Here is a 23,018-nt window from a genome sequence, read left to right as displayed (position 1 = left end):
CACACTCTCTCTTACACACACAAACACACTCTCTCTCTCTCACACACACATAAACACGCACCACACACACTAACACACACTCTATCTCTCTCACACACACACACTCTCACACATGCAAACACGCACACACACAAACACACACTCTCTCACACACACACTCTCTCACACACATGCACATACACACGCACGCACACACTCTCTCTTTCTTTCTCTCACACACACAAACTATCTCGCATGCACACACACACACACACACACACACACAGCTGTGGTTATAAATGTGTGTGTTCTTGTGTTCAGATGTCTGTTTCCTCACTCTGGATCCAAACACAGCACACACTCAACTCATTCTGTCTGAGGAAAACAGAGAGGTGAAGTGGGTGAGAGGGAATCAGCCGTATCCTGATCATCCAGACAGATTTGATCATCATCCTCAGGTGTTGTGCAGAGAGAGTGTGTGTGGACGCTGTTACTGGGAGATTGACTGGAGTGGGGATAGTGATGTGCGGATATCAGTGTCATATAAGAGCATCAGGAGGAAGGGAGGAGGTGCTGAGGGTGTGTTTGGATTTAATGCTCAGTCCTGGAGTTTACTCTGCTCTTTCTTCAGTTTCTCATTCTGGCACAATCACATAGAGACTCATCTCCCAATGGAGGCGTTCAGCATGAGAATAGGAGTGTTTGTGGATCACAGTGCAGGAACTCTGATCTTCTACAGCATCTATAGAGACAAAATGAGCATCATCCACTCAGTCCAGACCACATTCACTGAGCCGCTCTGCCCTGGGTTTAGAATTTATCCTGGATCATCAGTGAAACTGAGCTGAAGACTGACGAGAGATTTACCCAGAATCTTCTGTAGGAGCATTTAGCAGCCCCAGGTGAAAAAAAATAATAATTAAATGCATTATAAAAATCACATTTTAGATCAGCTTTATTTTGTCTCAATAGCACAGTTGAGTACACTTAGATGTACTTAAGTTTATCTTAAAATGTACTTAATACTAATTCTTAGTACATTAAATACAAAATTAGTTTGGCAAAATAGAGCAATTTTAATACAGTATTTAGCACACCTTTTTTTACAATTTATATATTCTTTTAATATAATACTATTATACTTAAATTAGTCATAAATATATTTAAATGTTTAAAAGTAGGGTTCAAGTGTATTTCTAGTTGTAACTAAATATATTTTTTAAAATACAGATATAGTATGTTAAAAGCACATTTTAGTTCAACTTCAGGGTGTCTCAAAATAGCATAGTTGAGTGCACTTAGATGGTATTAAGTTTATCTTAACATATACTTAATACTATCTTTTAGTACATTAAGTACAAAATTAGTGTGCGAAAATAGAGCACTTTTAGTACATTACTGAAAAGTGTACTAAGTATACTTAAATGAGTGTATTTTAGTGCACTTTTTTTTTCACCTGGGATAACTTGGTGGTCTCAGTTATGCTATTGATAATTTTTTCAAAGTTTCTTATTTGGTTTTGTGACTTTTTGATATTATCTGTGCCTCATCAGTTGGAGATGGGGTCTTCGGGGGTGGGTTTTACGGGGTTATTTTGTGTTCTACTTGTGGTACTCTCTTGTTCGCATTTGGTATCTTGTACTGGTACAATTGTAATTTCTTTTAATGCATACTATCATTCATATGACTTTCTGTTTACATTTTTAATATGCTTAATTCTCTTAAATTAGTAACATGGAAAGTGAAAGGCATAGGCCATGTAATTAAAAGAAAGAAAATTCTAACATTTCTCAAGAAAGAAGGTGTATCTATAGCATTATTACTAGAAACACACTTGTCAGATAAGGAACATTTGAAGCTAAAAAGAGATCGGGTCGGCCAGATATACTTTTCCTCATTCACGTCAAATAGTAGGGGAACCGCAATTCTTATTCATAAAAATATTCCTTTCATCCTTGAACATGTCGAACATGATTCTGAAGGAAGATTTGTGTTTATTTCTGGTCTAATTCTTGGAAAACATGTCACTGTAGGCAATACATATGCCCCAATTGCGGACTGCCCTAATTTTATTTCTCAGGTGATTCTAAAGTTCAATCAGCTCTGCAAAAACATTGGCTTCTTAGGAGGTGATTTCAATTGCATACTTGATGGAAATCTGGATAAATCCTCACCTCAGATTTCAACGAGCTGCAAATCATCACATATAATACGTAACACTTGTAAAGACATCGGATTGGTGGATATTTGGATGGAGCTGCACCCGAAAGACAGAGATTATACTTTTTATTCTCACCCCCATAAATCTTATTCAAGACTAGATTATTTTTTCATACCTTCCGACTGTATACACAATGTGAGTTCTTGTCAAATTGGCCCTATTGTGCTGTCTGATCATGGCCTGTTTTATTTGGTCATTGATATTAGTATACCTATTCAAAAACCAAATTATTGGAAATTCAATAGCTCTTTTTTAAGTAATACTAGCTTTTGCTCTTTTATCAAACAAAAAATAATTTAGTATTGGCAAGACAATCAGAACTCCCCTGTTTCACCTGCAATAAAATGGGATGCAGCCAAGGCTACGTTGCGGGGTCATCTCATTGCTAATGCTGCTCTAAGCAAAAAGCTAAAGATACAAAAAAGGAAAGAATTAGAAGAACTCGCCTGGAAAAACAACATAAATGCTTGCCAAATCAAGATAATTGGATATTATTAAATAATGCTAAAGCTAAACTTAACCTAGACCACACAGAACATATCAAGAAATTATTATTTTATACTAAACAGCGGTACTATGAGTCTGGTAATAAACACAGTCGCCTCTTGGCCTATCAGTTAAAAAAGGAACAGAGTGAAAGAACTAAAAAAGCAATTAAGACATCTGCAGGTAACATGACTTTTGATCCTCAGGACATTAACAACTCTTTTTCAGACTTTTATAGTAATCTTTATACAACCGATTATCATGGATCATACAAAGATTTGACTAATTATTTAAATGAGATTTCTCTTCCCAGCATTTCTGATGACACTAGGACTCTTTTGAATGCCCCTTTTACTGAAGATGAAATCTGACAAGCTATTCAGTAAATGCCATCCGGTAAAGCTCCTGGCCCAGATGGGTATCCATTAGAGTTTTATAAGCAGTTTTGGCCTGAACTTTCCCCAATTTTAATGCTGGTGATAAATAATCTTTTTGAGATTAACTCTTTGCCTGAATCCTGGTCAGTGGCAATTATCAGCCTGCTTTTAAAAAAAGACAAAGATCCAACAAATTGTTCATCTTATCACCCAATTAGTCTACTTAATGTAGATTATAAAATTATAGCCAAGTCCTTAGCTCGACGGATTGAAAATGTTCTGCCTTATGTTGTTAATCCAGACCAAACTGGTTTTGTGAAATCCAGGTACGGTTCAGACAATATTCGAAGAGTTCTAAATAGTCTAGACCATTTAAATTTTACAAAGGAATCTGCATCTATTGTATCCCTAGATGCAGAAAAGGCGTTTGATAGGGTGGAATGGCCTTTTCTTTTTGCAGTTTTAGATAAAATACAGTTAGGATCCAATTTGATTGATTTAATCAAACGCCTATACTCTAATCCTATAGCCCAGGTTAACACTAATAGAATGCTGTCTAATAGATTTTCCGTAAGCAGAGGCTGTCGTCAAGGCTGCCCTCTTTCACCTCTGTTATTCTCTCTGGTTATTGAACCGCTGGCTATTGCCGTGAGAACTAATAGTAGCATACACGGTATTAAAATAGGTCTAGAGGAACATCGTATATCTCTGTATGCAGTTGATGTTTTGTTGTATCTTAAACTCCCTGACACCTCTACTGATGCAATTCTTAATGTAATTAAAAAATATAGTACTTTTTCAGGGTACAAGATTAATTTGGATAAATCTCAAGCTTTGTATATGCATGCTTCCTCTGAATCCATCTCAATCTCAAGGTACGTTTGGAATTACAAAAAACCCAGGCTTAAATTCTCACTGTTGATGAAACCAAAGGAATTGGGTGGGTTCTCACTTCCCAATTTCCAATTATACTTTTGGGCAGCACAAATCAAGCACAGGTTAAATTGGTTTATTTACAGATTTGATTCACGATGGGTTGGGATTGAATCTACAAGATGCTCTCCTAGACTCTCATGCTCTCTACCATTTATTCATAATATACAAAAAAATCAACATTTGATTAGTGTCTTTACAATAACAAATACGCTTTTGGTGTGGCATGATGTTAAGAAATATTTATCCATCCCAAATAACTTGTGTTCTAAGTCACCTATTACCTTTAATCTTGATTTTCCCACTACAATACAGAATATTGGCCTTTTGACTTGGAGATCAAGAGGAGTGTCAGAATAAGGTCACCTATTCCAGGATGGCCAAATGAAATCATTTGAGCAGTTAAGACAGGAATTTAGTCTTCCCAGTAAAAATTTTGATAAATTCCTGCAAATTCGACACTTTTTAGAGTTACAATTAAAAGAAGGTAATATACAATTTGATTTTACTGACATAGAAAAACAGCTTTTCTCTTCATGTACGCTTAATAATAAGATCTCTGAATTATATACGTTGCTGTCTAATACGGACCCTTCAACCTTTAATTCTTTAAGGGCAATATGGGAAAAGGATCTGAGGTCTAGTTTTAGTCATGAGGAGTGGCTATCTGCCTGCTCAAATATCTATCCCAAAAGTACTTCAATTTCAGTTCATGAGCAAAATTATAAATGTATTCACAGGATATATCTAACTCCTGTCCGCCTCCATAGAATATTTCCTAATTGTTTCCAGCTATGTTTCAAAAGTAAGTTAGACATTGGCACAGTGATGCATGTATTTTGGGACTGTGACAAAATTAAATTGTACTGGAAAGAGATTCACAAAATGATTTTAAAAATAACTGGAAAGACTTTTGTTTTGTCTCCAAACGTAAACCTTCTGAATTGTACTTCGGAACTGTGTCTTGATCATGACAAAGAATGCGTATTGAATTTTTGTATATATTTGGCCAAAAAATGTATATTGATATTGGGGTCAACTGTGCAGACACCTTCAGTCAATATGTGGCTGAGTCAGGCAATCAGACTTATGACCTACATCAAAGATCTGAGGTGTGCTGGCTCATTTGGTCCTCCTTCTGGACTTTCCTTGAAAATACTCAATAACTATGTCTTTCTAAATTTGTTTTATAATCTCTTTTTATTTTTGTATTTATTTAAGCATCTGTATGCATTTGACAGAATGTAACAAAAACTGCTGTACATATCGTTACGAGATACCAGTACCACTATTCTGTTGGAGGAAAAAAAAAAATACAATTAAATAAAAATCATAATGAAAGAGGTTTCCAAACCTTAAAGTCTTAAATAACTTCTGAATGTGATGGGAAAGCCTTCCTTCTCTAAAGGGCCCCTCCTTGCTGTGCCTATTGCACAAAAAATGTTAACAAATATATTCAGTGCCCATATCTGACAATATTATATTCTTGTATTTCTGACTAGGTTTTAAAGTTAAATATTTCTAATTATAGCAAGGGATTTTAAATGTATAAAATAGAATCCCTTTATGTCTTCCTACCAGTATGTTCCTCAATGACTCGAGTCTTGGTGTGCTTTAATCGTTCATCTTGTGTCGCTGGTCAGTTCGGTTAAATACCATTCTTCCTTCAAACGATTTAAATGTCCATCATCGGTGAATCAAGTCAAGAACTTTTACCAGTCTCTCAGAGTTCTTTGTTAGGATCTGTCAGGTTTTCCCTTCTTTCAAACATTGTCCCTTTAAAATTCAATTTCAAATTTAAAATTCTTTTCTTCGATGTCACTCCAAACTTTGCCAAGATCTTTGTTTCTCTTTCCCAGAGATTCCTATAATAGTTTCTTCTTCGCTATTTATTAGTCCTTTTTCTTTCAGATCTCTTGATGCCTCCGTTGACATCGTTGGATTTTAAGGTCCATTTCGTCAAGTGACAGTTCGTTTTAATAATAATTTCCACCAAGTCTTGGATATTATTCCCTTCGATTCCTTCCGGGTTTCAAAAAATCCGAATATTATTTCTACGGGAGCGTGTTTCTAGATCTAACAGTTTCTCTTGTAAGTTTTCTTAAATTTGTATTGTTTGACTAAAAAATTTCTTTCATCTCAGCAACGTTCTCCAGTTCTCCAACTCACTGCTCCACTTTGTTGACCTTTTCTGCTGTTGCGTTTAGGCCCGTGATCAGGCCATCCAGTTTTTGATTGACTTCTTGTTTAAAGTTATTTAGTTCCATTTTCACATCTTTTGCGAGGGAATCTTGGAAGGCGGTTAAATCAAATTTAATATCCATCTGGAAAGCTTTGATGTCCGTATGTATTGCTGCAATGCAAGCTGACAGGCTATCAGCTATCCCGTTCATCTCAGATTTTTCATCTGTTGATTACTCGTTTTTTTTTTTTTCAGGTTTCAATGGTTGTTTTTGTCCCCCTCTGTGTTATTTAAACATGGTTTAGGTTATCATATATGATGTAAAAAAAAGGATTAATACCAGTGTGTATGGGAGCTCTCTTTCTATTCTGCTACATGTGTCAACGCCATACCGGAACCATCCCATGTGTTTCTTAAGCTGCCCCGGATGAGTGAAACTGTACACATTGTGTACACACTGATCATGTCTACGGTTTACCTCCAGTGTGAATTCTCTCATGTGTTTTCAGGGTTCTTGAGTGAGTAAACCTCTTACTGCACTGTGAACACTTGTAGGTTTTTTTCTCCAGTGTGAATCCTCTGGTGCCGTTTCAAATTTGCAGCTGTGATAAACGTCTTCTCACACTCCAAGCACATATGCTCTTTCACTCCTGTGTGGATCATCATGTGTTCATTAAGAGACGATGATTTCCTGAAACTCTTCCCACACTTAGGGCATGTGAATGGTTTCTCTCCAGTGTGGATCCTCATGTGTAGATTAAAGGATGATGATTGGATGAAACTCTTCCCACACTGAGTGCAAGTGAATGGTTTCTCTCCAGTGTGGATCCTCATGTGTCTGTAAAGTGATGATGAGTTGCTGAAACTCTTCCTACACTGGGTGCATGTGAAAGGCTTATCTCCAGTGTGGATCCTCATGTGTAGATTAAGGGATGATGATTGGCTGAAACTCTTCCCACACTGAGTGCATGTAAATGGTTTCTCTCCAGTGTGGATCATCATGTGTTGATTAAGGGATGATGATTGGCTGAAACTCTTCCCACACAGTGTGCATTTGAATGGTTTCTTTCCAGTGTGGATCCTCATGTGTAGATTAAGGGATGATGATTGGCTAAAACTCTTCCCACACTGAGTGCATGAGAATGGTTTCTCTCCCGTGTGGATTCTCATGTGTTGATTAAGGGATGATGAGTGGCTGAAACTCTTTCCACACTGAGTGCATATGAATGGTTTCTCCCCAGTGTGAATCCTCATGTGTTGATTAAGGTATGATGATTGGCTGAAACTCTTCCCACACTGAGTGCATGTGAATGGTTTCTCTCCAGTGTGGTTCATCATGTGAATGTTCAGTTTGCTTTTGCTTGCCAAACTCTTTCCACACTGAGTGCAGGTAAAACAACTCTTGTCTCTCACTTTTATAATACCATCAGTCTCTAAATAAGTTTTGTCCTCAATTTTAACTTGATGTTCCTCCTCTTTACTCCCCTTATAGTCTTTAATTAGGTCTGAAATAAAAAAAAAAGTTCAGTTTTTAGTAAATCATTAAAACTCTCATCAAATCAAAAGCTGAAGTGAAAAGACAATAAAACATTGGCTACACAAACCTAATTTTGATGCACATTAAATGTATTATTAATATATTTATTATAAAAATATTTATTTATTAAGAATATTAATATTTATTCATATTTAGATTGATCTTGTCATATCAACCTCCTGGTATCCATTACACACATACACATTTTAGTGGATTCTTATGTAATTGATCCCAGATCATTTTGGTCATATTGATGAGTAGGGGTGTCACGATTCTCCAAATCCTCGATTCGATTACATTTTCGATTCTTAAGTCACGATTCGATTCGATTATGAATAATTAAAAATTAATAACAAATTAATTATTTGTAGCCTACCCTTTAAACTACCTGACCTGAATGGTCTTTGTTTTACCCATAAACAAATCATACAGTAAATGAATAAAGGCAAGTTACACACATAATTACCACGTCAATCACTTTTTTCTTGTGAATAGGCAGTGATCTGTGTCGTTATTATGGCGTCTGTAAAAAAGGTGCACCACCAACAGGAACCATCCAACAGTATCTGAGGTGTTTGCTAAAATGACTAAGTACTAGTGTGAAAGTAAAAGATTGAAGCAGTCTTAACTAGGTTAATTAGGTTAACCAGGCAGGCTAGGATAATTAGACAAGTTATTGTATAACGATGGTTTGTTCTGGAGACAGTCTGAAAAACAATTAGCTTAAGGGGCTAATAAATTTGACCTTAAAATGGTTCATAAAAAATTAAGAACTGCTTTTATTCTAGCCAAAATAAAACAAATAAAACTTTGTTCAGAGGAAAAAATATTATCAGACATACTATCAACATTTCCTTGTTCTGTTAAATATAATTTAGGAAATATTTTAAAAAGAAAAAAACAACAAAGGGGGCTAATAATTCTGACTTCCACTGTATATATATTTACAGTAATTTTTTTTATGTTTTTAAGAAAACTTAAGTTCATCAAGGCTACATTTATTAAATGTAAAAAATGTTAAATTGTTAAATATTTATCAAAATTTTAAATAACTGCTTTATTATTGTATGTAGTTTCAAATAAAACTATTACTCCAGAAATTATTGCTTTTATTACTATTACCATTAATAAATGTAATAATAATTAATATTAGTGATTTCTGAAGGATCATGTGACTGGAGTAATGAAGCTGAAATTTCATCTTTAAAATCACTGGAATAAATGAATAAATTAAATGATAAACTACTTTTGAACTTTTGATAAACTTTACTTTTGAATTTCATGATTTGTATTTATGATTAAATAATTGCAGCCTTGGTGAGCAGAAGAAGCTTAGTTTAACATTTTTAACAATCATACTGACCCCAAACTTTACACCAGTTGTGTATAGAATATTTTAGAAGCAAAAATATGCACTTTAATTTTAACAACCCACAGACATCGTCACCGAATATAAAGCAGAGGTCAGACTTTCTCATATATACAAAGCCTCTTTTCAATTGTCAGGTTTTGTAAAAATCGATCTATTGAATTAATCAATCTATTAAAGAAACGTTGGCTAGAATTCTGCATTATAGGCTTAAATTATAGAGAGACATAGCAGATGAACCGAGACTGCATCAGATCAATGTAAATCTTTCTTTCGAGCTGTCAGTGCGTAAATGAACAAAACAACAGGCCTAATACAACATATTATACGATTAAAATATGGAAAAATTAACAGATAGTAATTTCGGTCAATTTTCCTGACGGATAAACCGAGATCAGGCTGGATAAACAGCTCTCGGTAATATTTCAGCATGCTTTCACTTTCGCATTTACTGGTAAGAATGACATCTCGCCCTGCTCATCATTCTCTCTTCATATAGCCGTATATATGGCTATTACACGATCATAATACACTGTGATATAGCCTGGGTCATTAGTTCGTTGCATTGTTTTGTTTTCTCACTTCAATGGATCCGCTCAGTAGCACAGAGACAGTCTCATTCAGGCGATCTCAGACTGATTGATTTGGCGCTGATGCGAGCGCAACTGCTGAATTTATGCCAAACAAACATTTTCCCCATGAAAACATAACTTTATTTTTTATTTTCTGTGTTAAACACTGGCGTATGCTACGGCGCTGACGCATAGCCCTTCGCCGTGGCCGTCGGCGTCACTGACGTGCACCTCTCAAAAAATGTAACTACACGTCGCAACAACGCGTAGCGCAAGCTTTGTGATTGGTCGGCTTGGTAGCGCTGACGAGTCTGGGTGGGACCGAGAGCCACGCGAATGGCGCGAGCGATTGTTTACAAGCGTCCCGTGAAGGAGCTCCGGATGGAAAGTTTTGTTTTGTGTTAACCTCATAGTTAAAGTTGTTGCAAGTCCGCCGGTTCCTGCCTCAAAATGAGCGAGTTTGAGCCACTTGTACATCCCGGAAGTGTTCAGGAAAAGCACAAAAGCAGCGAAGAAACTCGACACATAGGAACATTTACACCTCAATGCCAACTAGCGTTTCGGAAGTGTTAATGCAGACCAACAGAGACAGCGCGCAAAAGTATAAATGCACAGCCACGCGCGTTGCATGCGCCGTGGGTTACGCCGGTCACTTGACGCAGAAGTATAAATCAGGCTTTAATATGACCTGTCTGACAAAGTGAAGTAGACCAAAAGAGCCTCAAAAGCTAGACATCATGTCAAAATCTAAAGATCTTTAAACACAATTAAGAAAGAAAATACCTGTGTCACGAGTAAAAAAATAAAAAAAAGAGTGAACTCAAATGCAGAAAAACAACAACTCTTTATTGAGGAATGAGTCCTGGAAAAAGCAAAAGTCAAAGTAAACACCCGGTCGTGTGAGTGCTAAGAAAGTGTCGTGGGAAAAAACAACCAGACACTTACTAGCGGTCCTGGACACAAATACAGGGTGTGTAACAAAATAATATGTACACAAACAATCGATAACATACTGACAAACATGAAGGGAAATGATGTGGTATAAACAGGAAAAAAGGGAAACAAGAGCTCCTGTGACTGCAAATAAAAGCAGATGACAAGAGATAATCTGTAACCCAGAACAGGAGGAGAGAGCAAAAGCGAGAAGTACAATGACAGTACTGCCTTCCTCAAGAACTCCCCCTGGCATTTCCTTAAGAGTGCTTTCACACCTGTGAATCGATTCAGTTGTTTCGAAACAGTTCACACTGTAAAGTTTCTAATCGGACCAAAAGAGCTAATGGCTCGTTTCCACTGACTGGTACAGTACGGTTCGGGTCGGTACGGGTCACCTTCAGCAGGCTTGCGTTTCCACCATAAAGGGTACCCTTTTGGTGGGCGTGGTGTATGACAAAGTTTAAGTCGACGTCATGCTCGCTCGAATTAATGTCTACAGTAAAGCTGTACGGGTCGTAAATACTTGTGTATAAATGTTTATTACTAACTTTTCTATGAACAGGTGTTGATTATAACTGCAGATCAATGACAGTGTGAAATAGGCTACTGTAACGTCTGTAATTATATAAAAACAAATACATAAATGCAACATATATGAACACATACAGCCCCTTACAGTCTCCGCTATATTATTATTAATTACAGAAAACGGCAGATTTTTCTTCTTGGTTTTGTGTCTGTTCACCGAGACGACGTCAAGGTTTGTTTGAGCTCGGATCATCCATGGCTGGCTATTATATGCATATAAAATTTCCATGTAATGCCTCGGCTTTGTATTTAAAAAACATGGCGGTTCCTTTGTTTACATTCAGTGTTGCTCCACAAGCTTGTGACGTATCTCCATAACCAACTAGCGTACAGCTGCATGTGTAGCTCCACCTTTTGGTACTCTTTCTCCTGTTTGGCACCCTATCGAAAGTGTGCCAAAAAAGTGGTATGGTACGATTTGGTTCGGTACGCTTTTGACAGTAGAAACAGCCATAAAAGCGTACCAAACCAAACCGAACCGTACCACTCAGTGGAAACGGGCCATAAAACAAGTCACGTGTGAGTAAACTCTACTCACATTGGTTAGTGTCAGGGTTTATTTTGCAGTGTCCCGCTCAGCTGTCAGGAGAGGTGGTGGTTTGGTGGTGTTTGACAAGGTGTGCACGACGTGTCTGAAGAGTGAGGAGAGATGCGGTGGGGAGGGGTGAGAAGGGTGCGCAACATAGCCTATTTGAGGATCGGAAGGGAGAAGCGAGCTTACCGAGAGATTATCACTCGTTTGCGGGAATCCGGAGACTCGAGAAACTTTCCGCCCTAATCATAATTCTCTCTTCATATAGCCGTTTGCCTATTACACATACATAAAATAGTGATATAACCGCGCTCGGATCGGACTGCTTTCTCACTGCTATCGATCCGCTCCAGAGTTCGTTTCAATTGAGCCGAGACCACCTCATTCAAGCGATCACAGAGCGATAGATTTGGTGTTGATCCGAGAGCGATTGGTGGTTTCACATATGCCAAACAAACCGCGCTAACTGGGCAAATGAGACAGATTCCGAAACAAAAGTGTAGGTGTGAAAGCACCCTAAGACTCCCTATAGACCTGATGAGACTGATCAATGAGAGAGCAGAATATCCAAAGCTGGAATCCAACATCTCTCCTCTGGATCCCGTTTACAACCGTGTGTAGAGGAAGCTCAACTGGTGCGATTGGTTCTCTTTGAAATAGACTAGACAAAAAGCGATGCTCGTGTAAGCAGCAAACCTTTTGTAAGCAGCAGTCAATTATTCTCAGGCACGTGATCATCCTTTCATTATCACTCATGGTATGTTTTTACCTGCTTTCTTTTGCTTACCGTTATTTCGTTTAACATAGTTTAATTATCATCCTTTACAATAACATTGCTTTAATATTAGATTAACTCACCATTAATTTAACTGCTGATCTGGGACCTTTAGCCAGGACAGATTACTGTGCAAATTTTAGATACATAACAATAGATCTTTTTAAATGTCAATTTAAAAAAAAAAAGTTTTGTTGAATAAAAAGTGCATGTATACAGCTATATATTTGCTTGTTTTGACACATTTAAAATGTGTGGCTAAGAAATACTTATATCTTTTTGGTGTGGTCAGAGATAAATTTGGTAAATCTTTAATTTTGAGCCCTAAAAACAGTCATGGGAAATAAAAACCAATTGCAATGTGACACAACCCATTTGCTTATGCACAGTGAGAAAGCTCATATACAAAAAACACAAATAAAATAAAAAATGAGGCGGCATGTGGACAACACATCTAAATCAAGTCATTTTAGCATGTCAAAGTCACATTTGTTAATGGGTCAATGATGTGACGCTCATTTTTTTGTCTCCATGTCGTTTAAATCAATTCAAGGTTACATTTTCAAAATAAATAAACAAATTACTTGCATACATTCTCTATTTTGAGGAGAAAGTACATTTTTTTTTTTGGTTTTAATCTGTTTTAAGATAATTTTTAGGGGATTATTGCAAGAATGTAATGTGGTGTAACCAAAAAAAAAAGGTTCCAAATAGTTTATCTTGTTTAAAAAATGTGAAAGCCTCAATAAAACATCGTATTAGCTAGTTTGGCATAATTTTACATTAGACATATTTAATAGGAAATAAAGGTAAATATAGCACAATTGTTCTACATATTATAATTAATTTGGGGAAATGTTGTAACCACCATTTTTTGAGCCATTTTGTTAATATTGTGCACAAGACATGCAAAGATTAGTAACTCTTTAAAATGTGAGATACTTTGACCTTTTTAAGGTATGGTCAGTTATTATTAGTTATGCATGTCAAATGGTAAGACCCCAGAAATGCACTGATAATTGATCAATATTATAAAAATAAGTATTATATTTAAAAGTTACATTTGAAATATTCCCACCAAGCCCATGTGCTTACACAGATGTTGATGATAAAGCCTGTCAAATTTGATTTTACGTTGAAATGTCAAGTGGTGTAACTGGTTACACCATTTGACTCGTATTGCAAGAGTCTTTCTGTTGAGGGCCAATTTAGTCAAATATCATAAGTTCATGATGCTGATTAAAAATGCAGCATAAATTAAACTACTATTTGCAACTATTTGTGTTCACAGTGTTGGATTATTTATTTATTTTAGTTTGAGAAAGTGGTGCTTAATCCCCAACCTTACTATTAAAGCACTGTAAACCTAGAATAAATTACACTGCACAACATAAATGTTTTTTAAATGTTAATCCATGCTTATATACACACATTATAATGTACACACTCTCTCATTTACACACACACACATTCATACACTATTGCCAATTTAGTATCTCTGATCCACCTATACTGCAAGTCTTTGGACTGGAGATCCCAGAGGAAACCCATGTCAACTCCACACAGTAGTCCTCCTGATCCATCTGGGACTCAAACCAGCAACCTTCTTGCTTTAAGACAACTTTTGTAAGAGAACAATTTTTTTTCTACTTCAGAAAGTCTCATATCTTTTAATTTGGACCGAATAAAATCGGTTTTTGAAAACGTTTAAACAGTTTTAGCCTTCTTAAATATTTTTTGGAAAGTATTTTGGAGCAGTAAACATGTCAGGCAAGATTATTCTGATGAATCATTGACTTCTGCTGTCTTCATTAGTTTCAAAAGCACAGATTTCTTTACGATTTTAAACGGCATCTTTGGATATATTTTCGGCGGGAGATACTGTTGTCCTGAAAAACTTAAAACATAAAAACCTATATACAGTAGGAATGAATTAGCAGAACATTTTGGCAGCTTTATACCTTAAACAGTTATCGTCCCATGCCTTAGCAGCATAACACTGTTTTTAGGATCTAAAAATGAATTCTTTAAATCTTCTTTAAGTCTCAAGCAAAAAGATTTCAATGTCTGCTGGTACACAAAGAATATGGTCACAACATTTTCTGACATATTTTAAACCAGGGTTTCTACAGGTTTCACCAAGTTAAATTTAAGACTTTAAGACAGTTTTAAGACTAATATGAATGAAAATTTTAACTCATGAAAGGCTAACGGCTAAGGAATTTTTCAAATGGCCCAGATGAAAAAGATTTTTATTTGCCTTATCAAAAAAATTATATTTAATACATTTAATAATAAAATAATAAATGAATAATAAAAACTTACAATATTTTAGATATTTCTTAGCAAAAGATTTTAAATATTGTGTAAAAACAAGCCTTTACCTGTATCCACACTATTTTTTTCCAACATAAACTTCGAAAAAATTTTTTTAAAAATAAACAAATATTTTCAACATTTTAAAAACTATAATAAACTAAATTTATGCACAACAATCTGTCCATGTCGATGTCCTCAGCAGTAAATACATGGAGCACATTTAAACAAATGTTATTGTAAGAAAAATTGTTAAACCATTATGATAAATAGAGTTCAAATTACCTTTTTGAACAAAAGTTGAAAGTTTTATTGAGATGAATTGTTGGTGATTGTATGGGTTTTGGCCAGATTACGAAGCAAAACATGAACAAAGGAAAATAAAGACTTGTTTAAAAAAGATTCAAGACATACAACACTGTATTTCAGTAAATTTAGGACTTTTTAAAGCCTAAAATTTAGATTTTGGAATTTACAATTTTTTTTTTTTACTCACGGAAATCCTTGTTTATACAAAATAACCCTGGTAACTAGTTATTATAATGATATTGTAATTCTAACTCGTATACTATCTGTAAGAACTAGAAACAGTGAAAAGTACTAAGCCAACACTATCACTGTAATAGCAGATATCTTCTATGAGAATACTTTTTAATTTAATGTTTTTATATATTTTATATAGCGTCAGTGCTCAAGAACTCAGTGGGGGTACAAGAAAAGCAATAACTAACTAATTAAGAAGGTAGGAGACTAATAATACATTAAATAATGACAAAAAAAACATGAGAACAAGTAACAAGAAGGAAACTCATTACTGTCTTTCAATGAGTGCTTATGTGCATTTAGGAGAACTAGGCAGCACACTCAGGGCTGCAAGATGGTTTAATTTAGTTTTCTTATTATTAAAATATTTCTGAATGAGGATCAGATGACTGAGTTGGTCTTTGAGAATAAAAATGAACCTGTTTGTTCCTGCAGATCTTCCTGTTTGACTGTGAATGTTTCTTCAATCTTCACATCTTCACTCTCCTCTTTAATAAACGCCATCTTTATAACAGTGTGGAGATCAGTCGCTTCAGCAGGAGTTTTTCTCTGTGTTTGGACACTTTATCCTGTTTTAAATGAACAAAACAATAAAAATTTCCTGTTTAAAATAAATAAAACAATGAACAGAAACAAAATAAACTCTCTTCAACACTTGCTTCAACAGTTTCTTAATATGAAAGTAATTAACAAAAGTAAATCAGGTAAAAGGTTTCATTAATACTTATTACACACTTTTCTGTTACTTTATTCAAACAATAGCCTGTAAATACTGAGAATAAATTAGTACTACATTGTATAAAGGGTTAAAATAATATTTCCAACAGCAGGAACATAATTTAACATCGAATAAAAAACTAAAACTTTAGAACTTTAACTTTAAATAGGTTTATATCTGTAAAGGTTTAAAAACACCTTCCTCCAGTTGAATCACAGCGCTGAAGCGGCGCCGCCTGATGACGTCACACGCCGCGTCAAAATAAAAGTATTTTTTGGTTAGCTTTTTTTCCATTTACTGTTGCAGTCATGACAAACCTTTAATGTAAATATTTTAAGACAAAGGTTTAATTTATTAAATAGGATAATTTCACTTCATTCTAAGTATGTATAAGAAATGGAGTACTAGTTTTAATCAGCTCATTTGTGGCTATTGTTTCTTGCTCTGACTTACCGGATTTATTTTTGTTAATTACTCTCATATAAAGAGAAGTTATTTTGTTTATGTTCATAGTTTTATTCATTTTAAACAGGACATTTTTATTGTTTTGTTAATTTTTACTGGGTAAAGTGTCCAAACGCAGAGAAAACCTATATATAATAAGTCAGGACTCATGAGTTAGTGGCAAAAAAAGGTTAAAAAAAATACTTTTATTTGGGTGTGGCTTGTGACGCCATAAGCCTGCGCCACTCTCGCGCCGTGATTCAACTGGAGAAAGGTTTGTTTTAAAGCGTTTAGCCTTATATAACGCGATTGATTAAAGTTTCAGGTTTCTCATTAAGTGCTAAATTATGTACCTGCTGTTGACAATATTATTTTAACCCTTTATTCAACGTAGTACTATTTAACTCACAGTAATGAGGTCTATTTAAATAAAGATAAGATAAACCTTTTGTTCCCGAGAGGAAATTTGTCTTGGGCAAAGAGAGTGCTATAAGCAGACAATAATATAAATAAAACAAACAAAACAATTAAGAACATACCTGAAGAAAGTTTAAGTGAAGTAATAGTAAAGTGTGTAAGTGTTTTAAGGTTTAATTTATTTTATTTATTTTTATTTCTATAAATAAGAAATAGACAGAGGTAAAGTTGGTTTTATATTCGCACATTCGTTCATTAAGAAGTCTCTTTATTGTTTACCATATTACTTTAAATATTCGATCAGATTTATTAGCATGCAAGTGTGACTTCTAAACAACATTAACACTGTTTATTTGACTGTGAACAATGTTGTACTTTGATAGTCATTGGCTGCTAATATGATTTTGCTATTTAGAGTTTGCAAATAATACTTTTTATGAAATTATATTATTAAGGGGAAAGTCAGAATGTGCAAATATAAAACCAACCTACCTCTATGAAATTGAGTACTAGTTTTAATCAGCTCATTTGTGGCTATTGTTTCTTGCTCGGACTTACTCTTTTATCTAATTTCTTTTTGGTAATGACTCTCACATAAAGAAACTGTTGAAGCAAGAGTTAAAGCGAAGTTATTTTGTTTCTGTTCATTGTTTTATTTATTTTAAACAGGACATTTTTATTGTTTTGTTCATTTTAAACAGGATAAAGTGTCCAAACACAGAGAAAAACTCCTGCTGAAGCGACTGATCTCCACACTGTTATAAAGATGGCGTTTATTAAAGAGGAGAGTGAAGATGTGAAGATTGAAGAAACATTCACAGTCAAACAGGAAGATCTGCAGGAACAAACAGGTTAGTTTTCATTCTCAAACACCAACTCAGTCATTTGATCCTCATTCAGATATATTTAAATAATAAGAATACTAAATTAAATCTATCCAGCCCTGAGTGTGCTGCCTAGTTTTTCTAAATGCACATAAGCACTCATTGAAAGACAGGAATGAGTTTGTTTCATCACTTGTTCTCATGTTTTTTTTTTTGTCATTATTTTATGTATTATTAGTCTCTCATTTTCTCTACCTTCTTAAGGTTATTGCTTTTTTTGTTCCTCTACTGTTTATAAAGCGTCCTTGAGCACTGGCGCTATATAAAATAAATAAAAACAATAAATTTAAAAAGTTTAACTGAGCTGAGGATGTTTGACCTACAGTATTCTCATAAAGGATATCTGCTATTACAGTGATAGTGTTTGCTTAATACTTTCCATTTGCATATGTCACAATAATCACAATTCCAACTTCTTTATGGGTTTAAACTTGTTTTTAGTAGTTGTTACTAGTTCTCACAGATAGTATCTAGAATTACATCATTATTATAATAACTAATTACCAGGGCTAATTACTGGGTCTTAAAATGTGTTAAATTCCAAATTTCCTTGCAATAACATGTTTAAACGTGCTCCATGTATTTACTGCTGAGGACATCAACCTGGACAGATTGTTGTGTATAGATTTACTGGGTAAAGTAAAGATTGCTTGTTATTACACACAATTTGAAATCTTTTGCTAAGAAGTATCTCTATTTTTTTATTATTATTGTATAATTAAATTAATTAAATTATAATATATTTTTGATCGGTCAATTAAAAATCTTTTCCAATTGAAAAATTCCTTAGCCTTTAGTCCTTTATGAGTCCAAAATTTCAGTCATAATGGTCCTAAAGTGTTAAATTTAACTTGCTCCAAAATACTTTAAAAGTTTCTCAAAAAAATATTTTGTGTTCAAAGGGGAAAAAGTTTTTTGTTTTTTACCCAGACATAAAAAAAATGTATATATATATATATATATATATATATATATATATATATATATATATATATATATATATATATATTAGAGCAGTAATCACAGTACAGTGAAAGCGTGATATTTTTATTCAAGGTTATCATACCAGCTAAATCTTATACTGGCTTATGCCTAATGCTGCTTGATGTTGCAAAGTCATACATTCATTAATTTGTTTTTTCGGCTTAGTCCCTTTATTATTCTGGGGTCGCCACAGCGGAATGAACTGCCAACTTATCCAACATATTATCCCATCTCTGGGAAGCATCCATACACACTTATTCACTCTCATACACTACAGATAATTTAGCTTTACCCAATTAATCTGCTTTAGACTGTGGGGAAAACTGGTGCACCCGGAGGAAACCCACGCGATCGCGGGGAGAACATGCAAACTCCCCACAGAAACGCCAACTGACGCATCCAAGGCTCGAACCAGCAATCTTCTTGCTGTGAGGCAACAGCATTATCTAATGCGCCACCGTGTTGCCTGTTGTAAAGCCATATTTCTAATTTTCTTGTTTTTCTTGTTTGTAGAGCAAGTAGCCGTTTATTATTTCTGGTCTTTAACACAGTTAACTCCCTTCCTAGACCATAATTGGAATGCTGAATCCATAAGAGAGGGAGGGAATAATGGATTTAACAAAATGGGAGCAGAAGGCAATGTTTGTTTATTATTAATGTGAAGTCTGAATTGTGACCATATTCTAAGTCAGTGGTTCCCAACCTGGGGTCCGCGCCCCCCAAGGGGGGCGCCAGAGTTCACAAGGGGGGCGCGGATAAATGAGGTGAGAGAAGTGAGAGAGGATAAGTGTTGAGGTAGAAAAGGGCATAAAAATGATCCACTATTATATAGGGCTTTGCAATTAATCAAAAATCCGATTTCGATTTCAAACGATTATAAAAAAAGCATTAATCGAGATAAATGATTATTGCATCATATACCGCCACTTTCCAGTTGTACAAGTGTTGCTCTTAAAAGCGCGAAAGAGCGCGTACTTATGTGTGTGTGCAGCACGCACACGCAGTCAGAAGCATATGCGGCCACTCAGCTTTCGCTCTCATTCACACACTGAAAGGAGCAGAGGAGCGCAGACATCTAGTCATCTTAACGTGAGCGCTTTAATGGTCAAATAGGTGTCAAAACGCGGTGTTTAGTGATTATTTATATTAACCCTCATTTGTGTAATAAACAAACGAGTTGAGGATTAAAAGACGTGAAAGAGAAACTATTAAAGAGACAGTGCGCTGTAATCCTTCTGCCGCCTGTTTTTATGATTATTAATCAAACAACGAGAAAACCCTCGCTGCTCTTGACTGAAGGACTGCTGTAGCTAGTGTTTTTCTTACAGTGAAGATGGTTAAAGCACAGTTTGTTTCATATTTTTATTCTATTGTATTTATTTCTCTTTCCTTTGCAGGGTGGAAAATAACTGTATGTATACACTTGAAGTCAGAATTATTAGCCCTCCTGAATATTAGCAACCCTATTCCTCCCCAATTTCTGTTTCATGGAAATATTTTTTTTACTTATTTCTGAACATAATAGTTTTGATTTCTCATTTCTAATTACTGATTTCTTTTATCTTTGCTATGATTACAGCACATAATATTTGACTAGATATTTTTCAAAATACAAGCATTCAGATTAAAGTGCAATTCAAAGGCTTAGTGTAATTAGGCAAGTCATTGTATGACAGTAGTTTCTTCTGCAGACAATCAAAAATATATATTGCTTAAGGAGGCTAATAATATTGACCTTAAATTTGTTTCAAAATATTTAAACCTGTCTTTATTCTAGCTAAAATAAAACAAATGGAAGAAAAATATTTTAGGAAATACTGTTAAAATTCCTTGCTCTGTTAAACATAATTTGGGAAATATTTATATAAAAAAAAAAATCTCAGGAGCCCTAATAATTTTGACTTCAACTGATAATCGTTTTGAATAATCGTGATCACAATTATGACCAAAATAATCGTGATTATGATTTTTCCCAAAAGCGAGCAGCCCTACTATTATACAGTTTATGTATTTTTAAGTACAAAAAAAAATCTAAACACATGCTTAAAATTCCAACATAATAGTAAAAATAATTAAAATAAATAACTTTAAATAATTATTTAAATTTTGCTCACTCACGCAATGTGCTTGTCAAAGTGTTGTAAAGGCAAAATCAAAACAAAAATGGCAGAGAAACGTAAATGCAGGGACTCTTCAGAGGCGAAAAAAAAGATATACATATATATACACATAGTATATACATACATATACACAGTACATATGTGTGTGTGTGCGTGTGTATTTATATGGTGGGGGGGCTCCAATGTTTGTATATGTTCATGTGGGGGGGCCCCAAAGAAAAAGGTTGGGAACCACTGTTCTAAGTGATCCATTAATAACTGGGTTATTCGTAAAATATTGTTTACTCCCTAGAATCGGGGCACAAAGTAGTGAGCGTAAAGACACTCAATTAGACGTGTGCTGTTCCATCAGTAACCAAAGTGGCCTCATCATGACAGATGTTGGATAACCAGAATATAATAGTATAGGAATTTGGCATTGCCAATCCACCCTCTTCCTCTTTTCTTTTCAAGAAGTCTTTTCTTATGCAAGGAATTTTTTAATCCCAGAGAAATGTAGAAATACAATTATTCAACTCCTTTAAAAATGACTTGAGAATAAAATTAGGCACGGTCTGAAATAGAAACCGAAATCTTTGTAATATTGTCATTGTAATGGAATTGATCATCCTAGTCAAAAAAAAAGGAAGGGTTAACCACGGCGTCATTTCTCGTTCGGCTTTGTCAAGACGACGACAAGGTTTGTTTGAGCTCGGGTCATCCGTGGCTCGTTATTATATGCATTTAGTATATCCATGTAATTTCTCAGCTGTCTATTAGAACATGGCGGATCCTTTTCTTACATTCTGTCTAGCTCCACGAGCTCGTGACGTATCTCTGTAACCAATCAGCGTTCGGCTGCGCATGTAGCTCCACCTTTTGGTACCCTTTCTTGTTTTTGGTACCCTTTCGAAAGGGTGCCAAAGAAGTGGTACGGTACGGTTTGGTTCGGTATGCTTATTGACAGTGGAAACAACCAACCGTACCACTCAGTGGAAGTGGGCCATAAGCTGACCGGATGATAAGATTCACATTTTAGTGGATCCTTATCCTTTTTAAAAAGTAGTGTTATAACAGCCGATGTCATGGAGGGGGTGAGTGATTCCGAGACAAGAACTTCAGCAAATAAATTGCACAACAGGGGTGTTAGCTTGGCAGTAAACTTCTAATAAAACTCAGACGGTAAGCCATCAGGGCCTGGTGTTTTTCCGGTTTTCAATTTTCTGATAGCATTTTTAATTTCAGAAGGTGTTATATTTCCTTCTAATGCCAACTGATCTTAATCACAGAGGGATGGTAATTCTAAATAATTAAAAAGCTCTCAATACGTTTAAACTTTTCCTCCTCCACGGCACTGTTAACGTGTGGTCTTCCCCAAGGCTCAATTCTAGCACCTTCACTATTCTCTCTTTACATGCTCCCTCTAGGTTCTATTTTCAGAAAACATGGCCTGCATTTTTATTTTTACGCAGACGATACACAAATCTATATGTCACTCAAAAAGGAAAATGAGTCCTCTGTTGTGAACTCCCTTTCACTATGCTTGGAGGAGGTAAAAGCATGGCTTTCTGAGAACTTTTTATTTCTAAATGTGGAGAAAACAGAAGTGATTTTATTTGGGCCCAATGATTTGTCTGACTGTAAATGCCCCAGGCTGGGTAAAATGGAGGAGTTCAGATCACCCCAGGTACGTAACCATAACATAACATTAGACCAGAACTTAAAATTTGGATTACTTTGGATTAAGTCTAGATTACTAACAAAAAGCCCAAAATATGCACACATCACTCCTATTCTGAGGTCTCTACATTGGCTACCGGTGACACAAAGAATCGAATTTAAAATCCTTTTCTTTGTGTATAAAGCCCTACATGGTCTAGGCCAGTGGTCACCAAACTTGTTCCTGGAGGGCCGGTGTCCTGCAGATTTTAGCTCCAACCCTAATCAAACACACCTGAACAAGCTAATCAAGCTCTTACTTGGTATACTTGAAACATCCAGGCAGGTGTGTTGAGGCAAGTTGGAGCAAAATCCTGTAGGGACACCGGCCCTCCAGGACCAGGATTGGTGACCCCTAGTCTAGGCCCTCATTATTTATCCCAACTGATTGTTAATTACACTCCTCC

At 35.3% G+C, this 23,018-nt stretch overlaps 5 protein-coding genes across 9 annotated transcripts in view; 3 read left to right on the top strand and 2 right to left on the bottom strand.

Annotated features, from left to right (window-relative positions):
• LOC103910668 (uncharacterized) overlaps window positions 1-5,341 on the top strand; it is a 33,483-nt gene extending 28,142 nt beyond the window's left edge. The window contains exon 12 of the mRNA XM_087249715.2: window positions 301-5,341. Within this exon, the coding sequence (XP_087105841.1) occupies window positions 301-827 (527 nt within the window). The 3' untranslated portion in view covers window positions 828-5,341. The remainder of the gene's footprint in view (window positions 1-300) is intronic.
• LOC137489757 (protein NLRC3-like) overlaps window positions 1-23,018 on the bottom strand; it is a 407,221-nt gene that overhangs the window by 114,971 nt on the left and 269,232 nt on the right. The window lies entirely within an intron of this gene.
• The window catches only part of LOC148682312 (uncharacterized), a 342,019-nt gene that overhangs the window by 128,708 nt on the left and 190,293 nt on the right, over window positions 1-23,018 (top strand). The window contains exon 3 of the mRNA XM_088650645.1: window positions 17,627-17,776. Within this exon, the coding sequence (XP_088506771.1) occupies window positions 17,692-17,776 (85 nt within the window). The 5' untranslated portion in view covers window positions 17,627-17,691. The remainder of the gene's footprint in view (window positions 1-17,626; window positions 17,777-23,018) is intronic.
• The window catches only part of LOC137487276 (uncharacterized protein K02A2.6-like), a 252,759-nt gene that overhangs the window by 142,315 nt on the left and 87,426 nt on the right, over window positions 1-23,018 (top strand). The window lies entirely within an intron of this gene.
• Window positions 5,178-16,317, bottom strand: LOC137491037 (uncharacterized). 3 transcript variants are annotated; one of them, XM_087250358.1, is made up of 3 exons: window positions 16,082-16,317; window positions 15,766-15,915; window positions 5,178-7,683 (listed from the first exon to the last, which is right to left on the bottom strand). In XM_087250358.1, exons 2-3 carry the CDS (start codon window positions 15,848-15,850, stop codon window positions 6,710-6,712), a joined length of 1,059 nt encoding a protein of 352 aa, XP_087106484.1. In that variant the 5' UTR covers window positions 15,851-15,915; window positions 16,082-16,317; the 3' UTR covers window positions 5,178-6,709. The 3 variants fall into 3 exon arrangements, with proteins under 3 accessions (XP_087106484.1, XP_087106483.1, XP_088506755.1); XM_087250357.1 differs by having other exon boundaries at window positions 16,262-16,317; XM_088650629.1 differs by lacking the exon at window positions 16,082-16,317 and having other exon boundaries at window positions 15,766-15,917.

The sequence above is a fragment of the Danio rerio genome, chromosome 4 (genome assembly GCF_052040795.2).
Source record: "Danio rerio strain M-AB ecotype USA chromosome 4, GRCz13ab, whole genome shotgun sequence".
In the NCBI taxonomy this organism is placed as follows: Eukaryota; Metazoa; Chordata; class Actinopteri; order Cypriniformes; family Danionidae; genus Danio; species Danio rerio.
The sequence above is the reverse complement of the archived record's forward strand: the minus strand, read 5'-3'. Positions and strand labels throughout refer to the sequence as shown.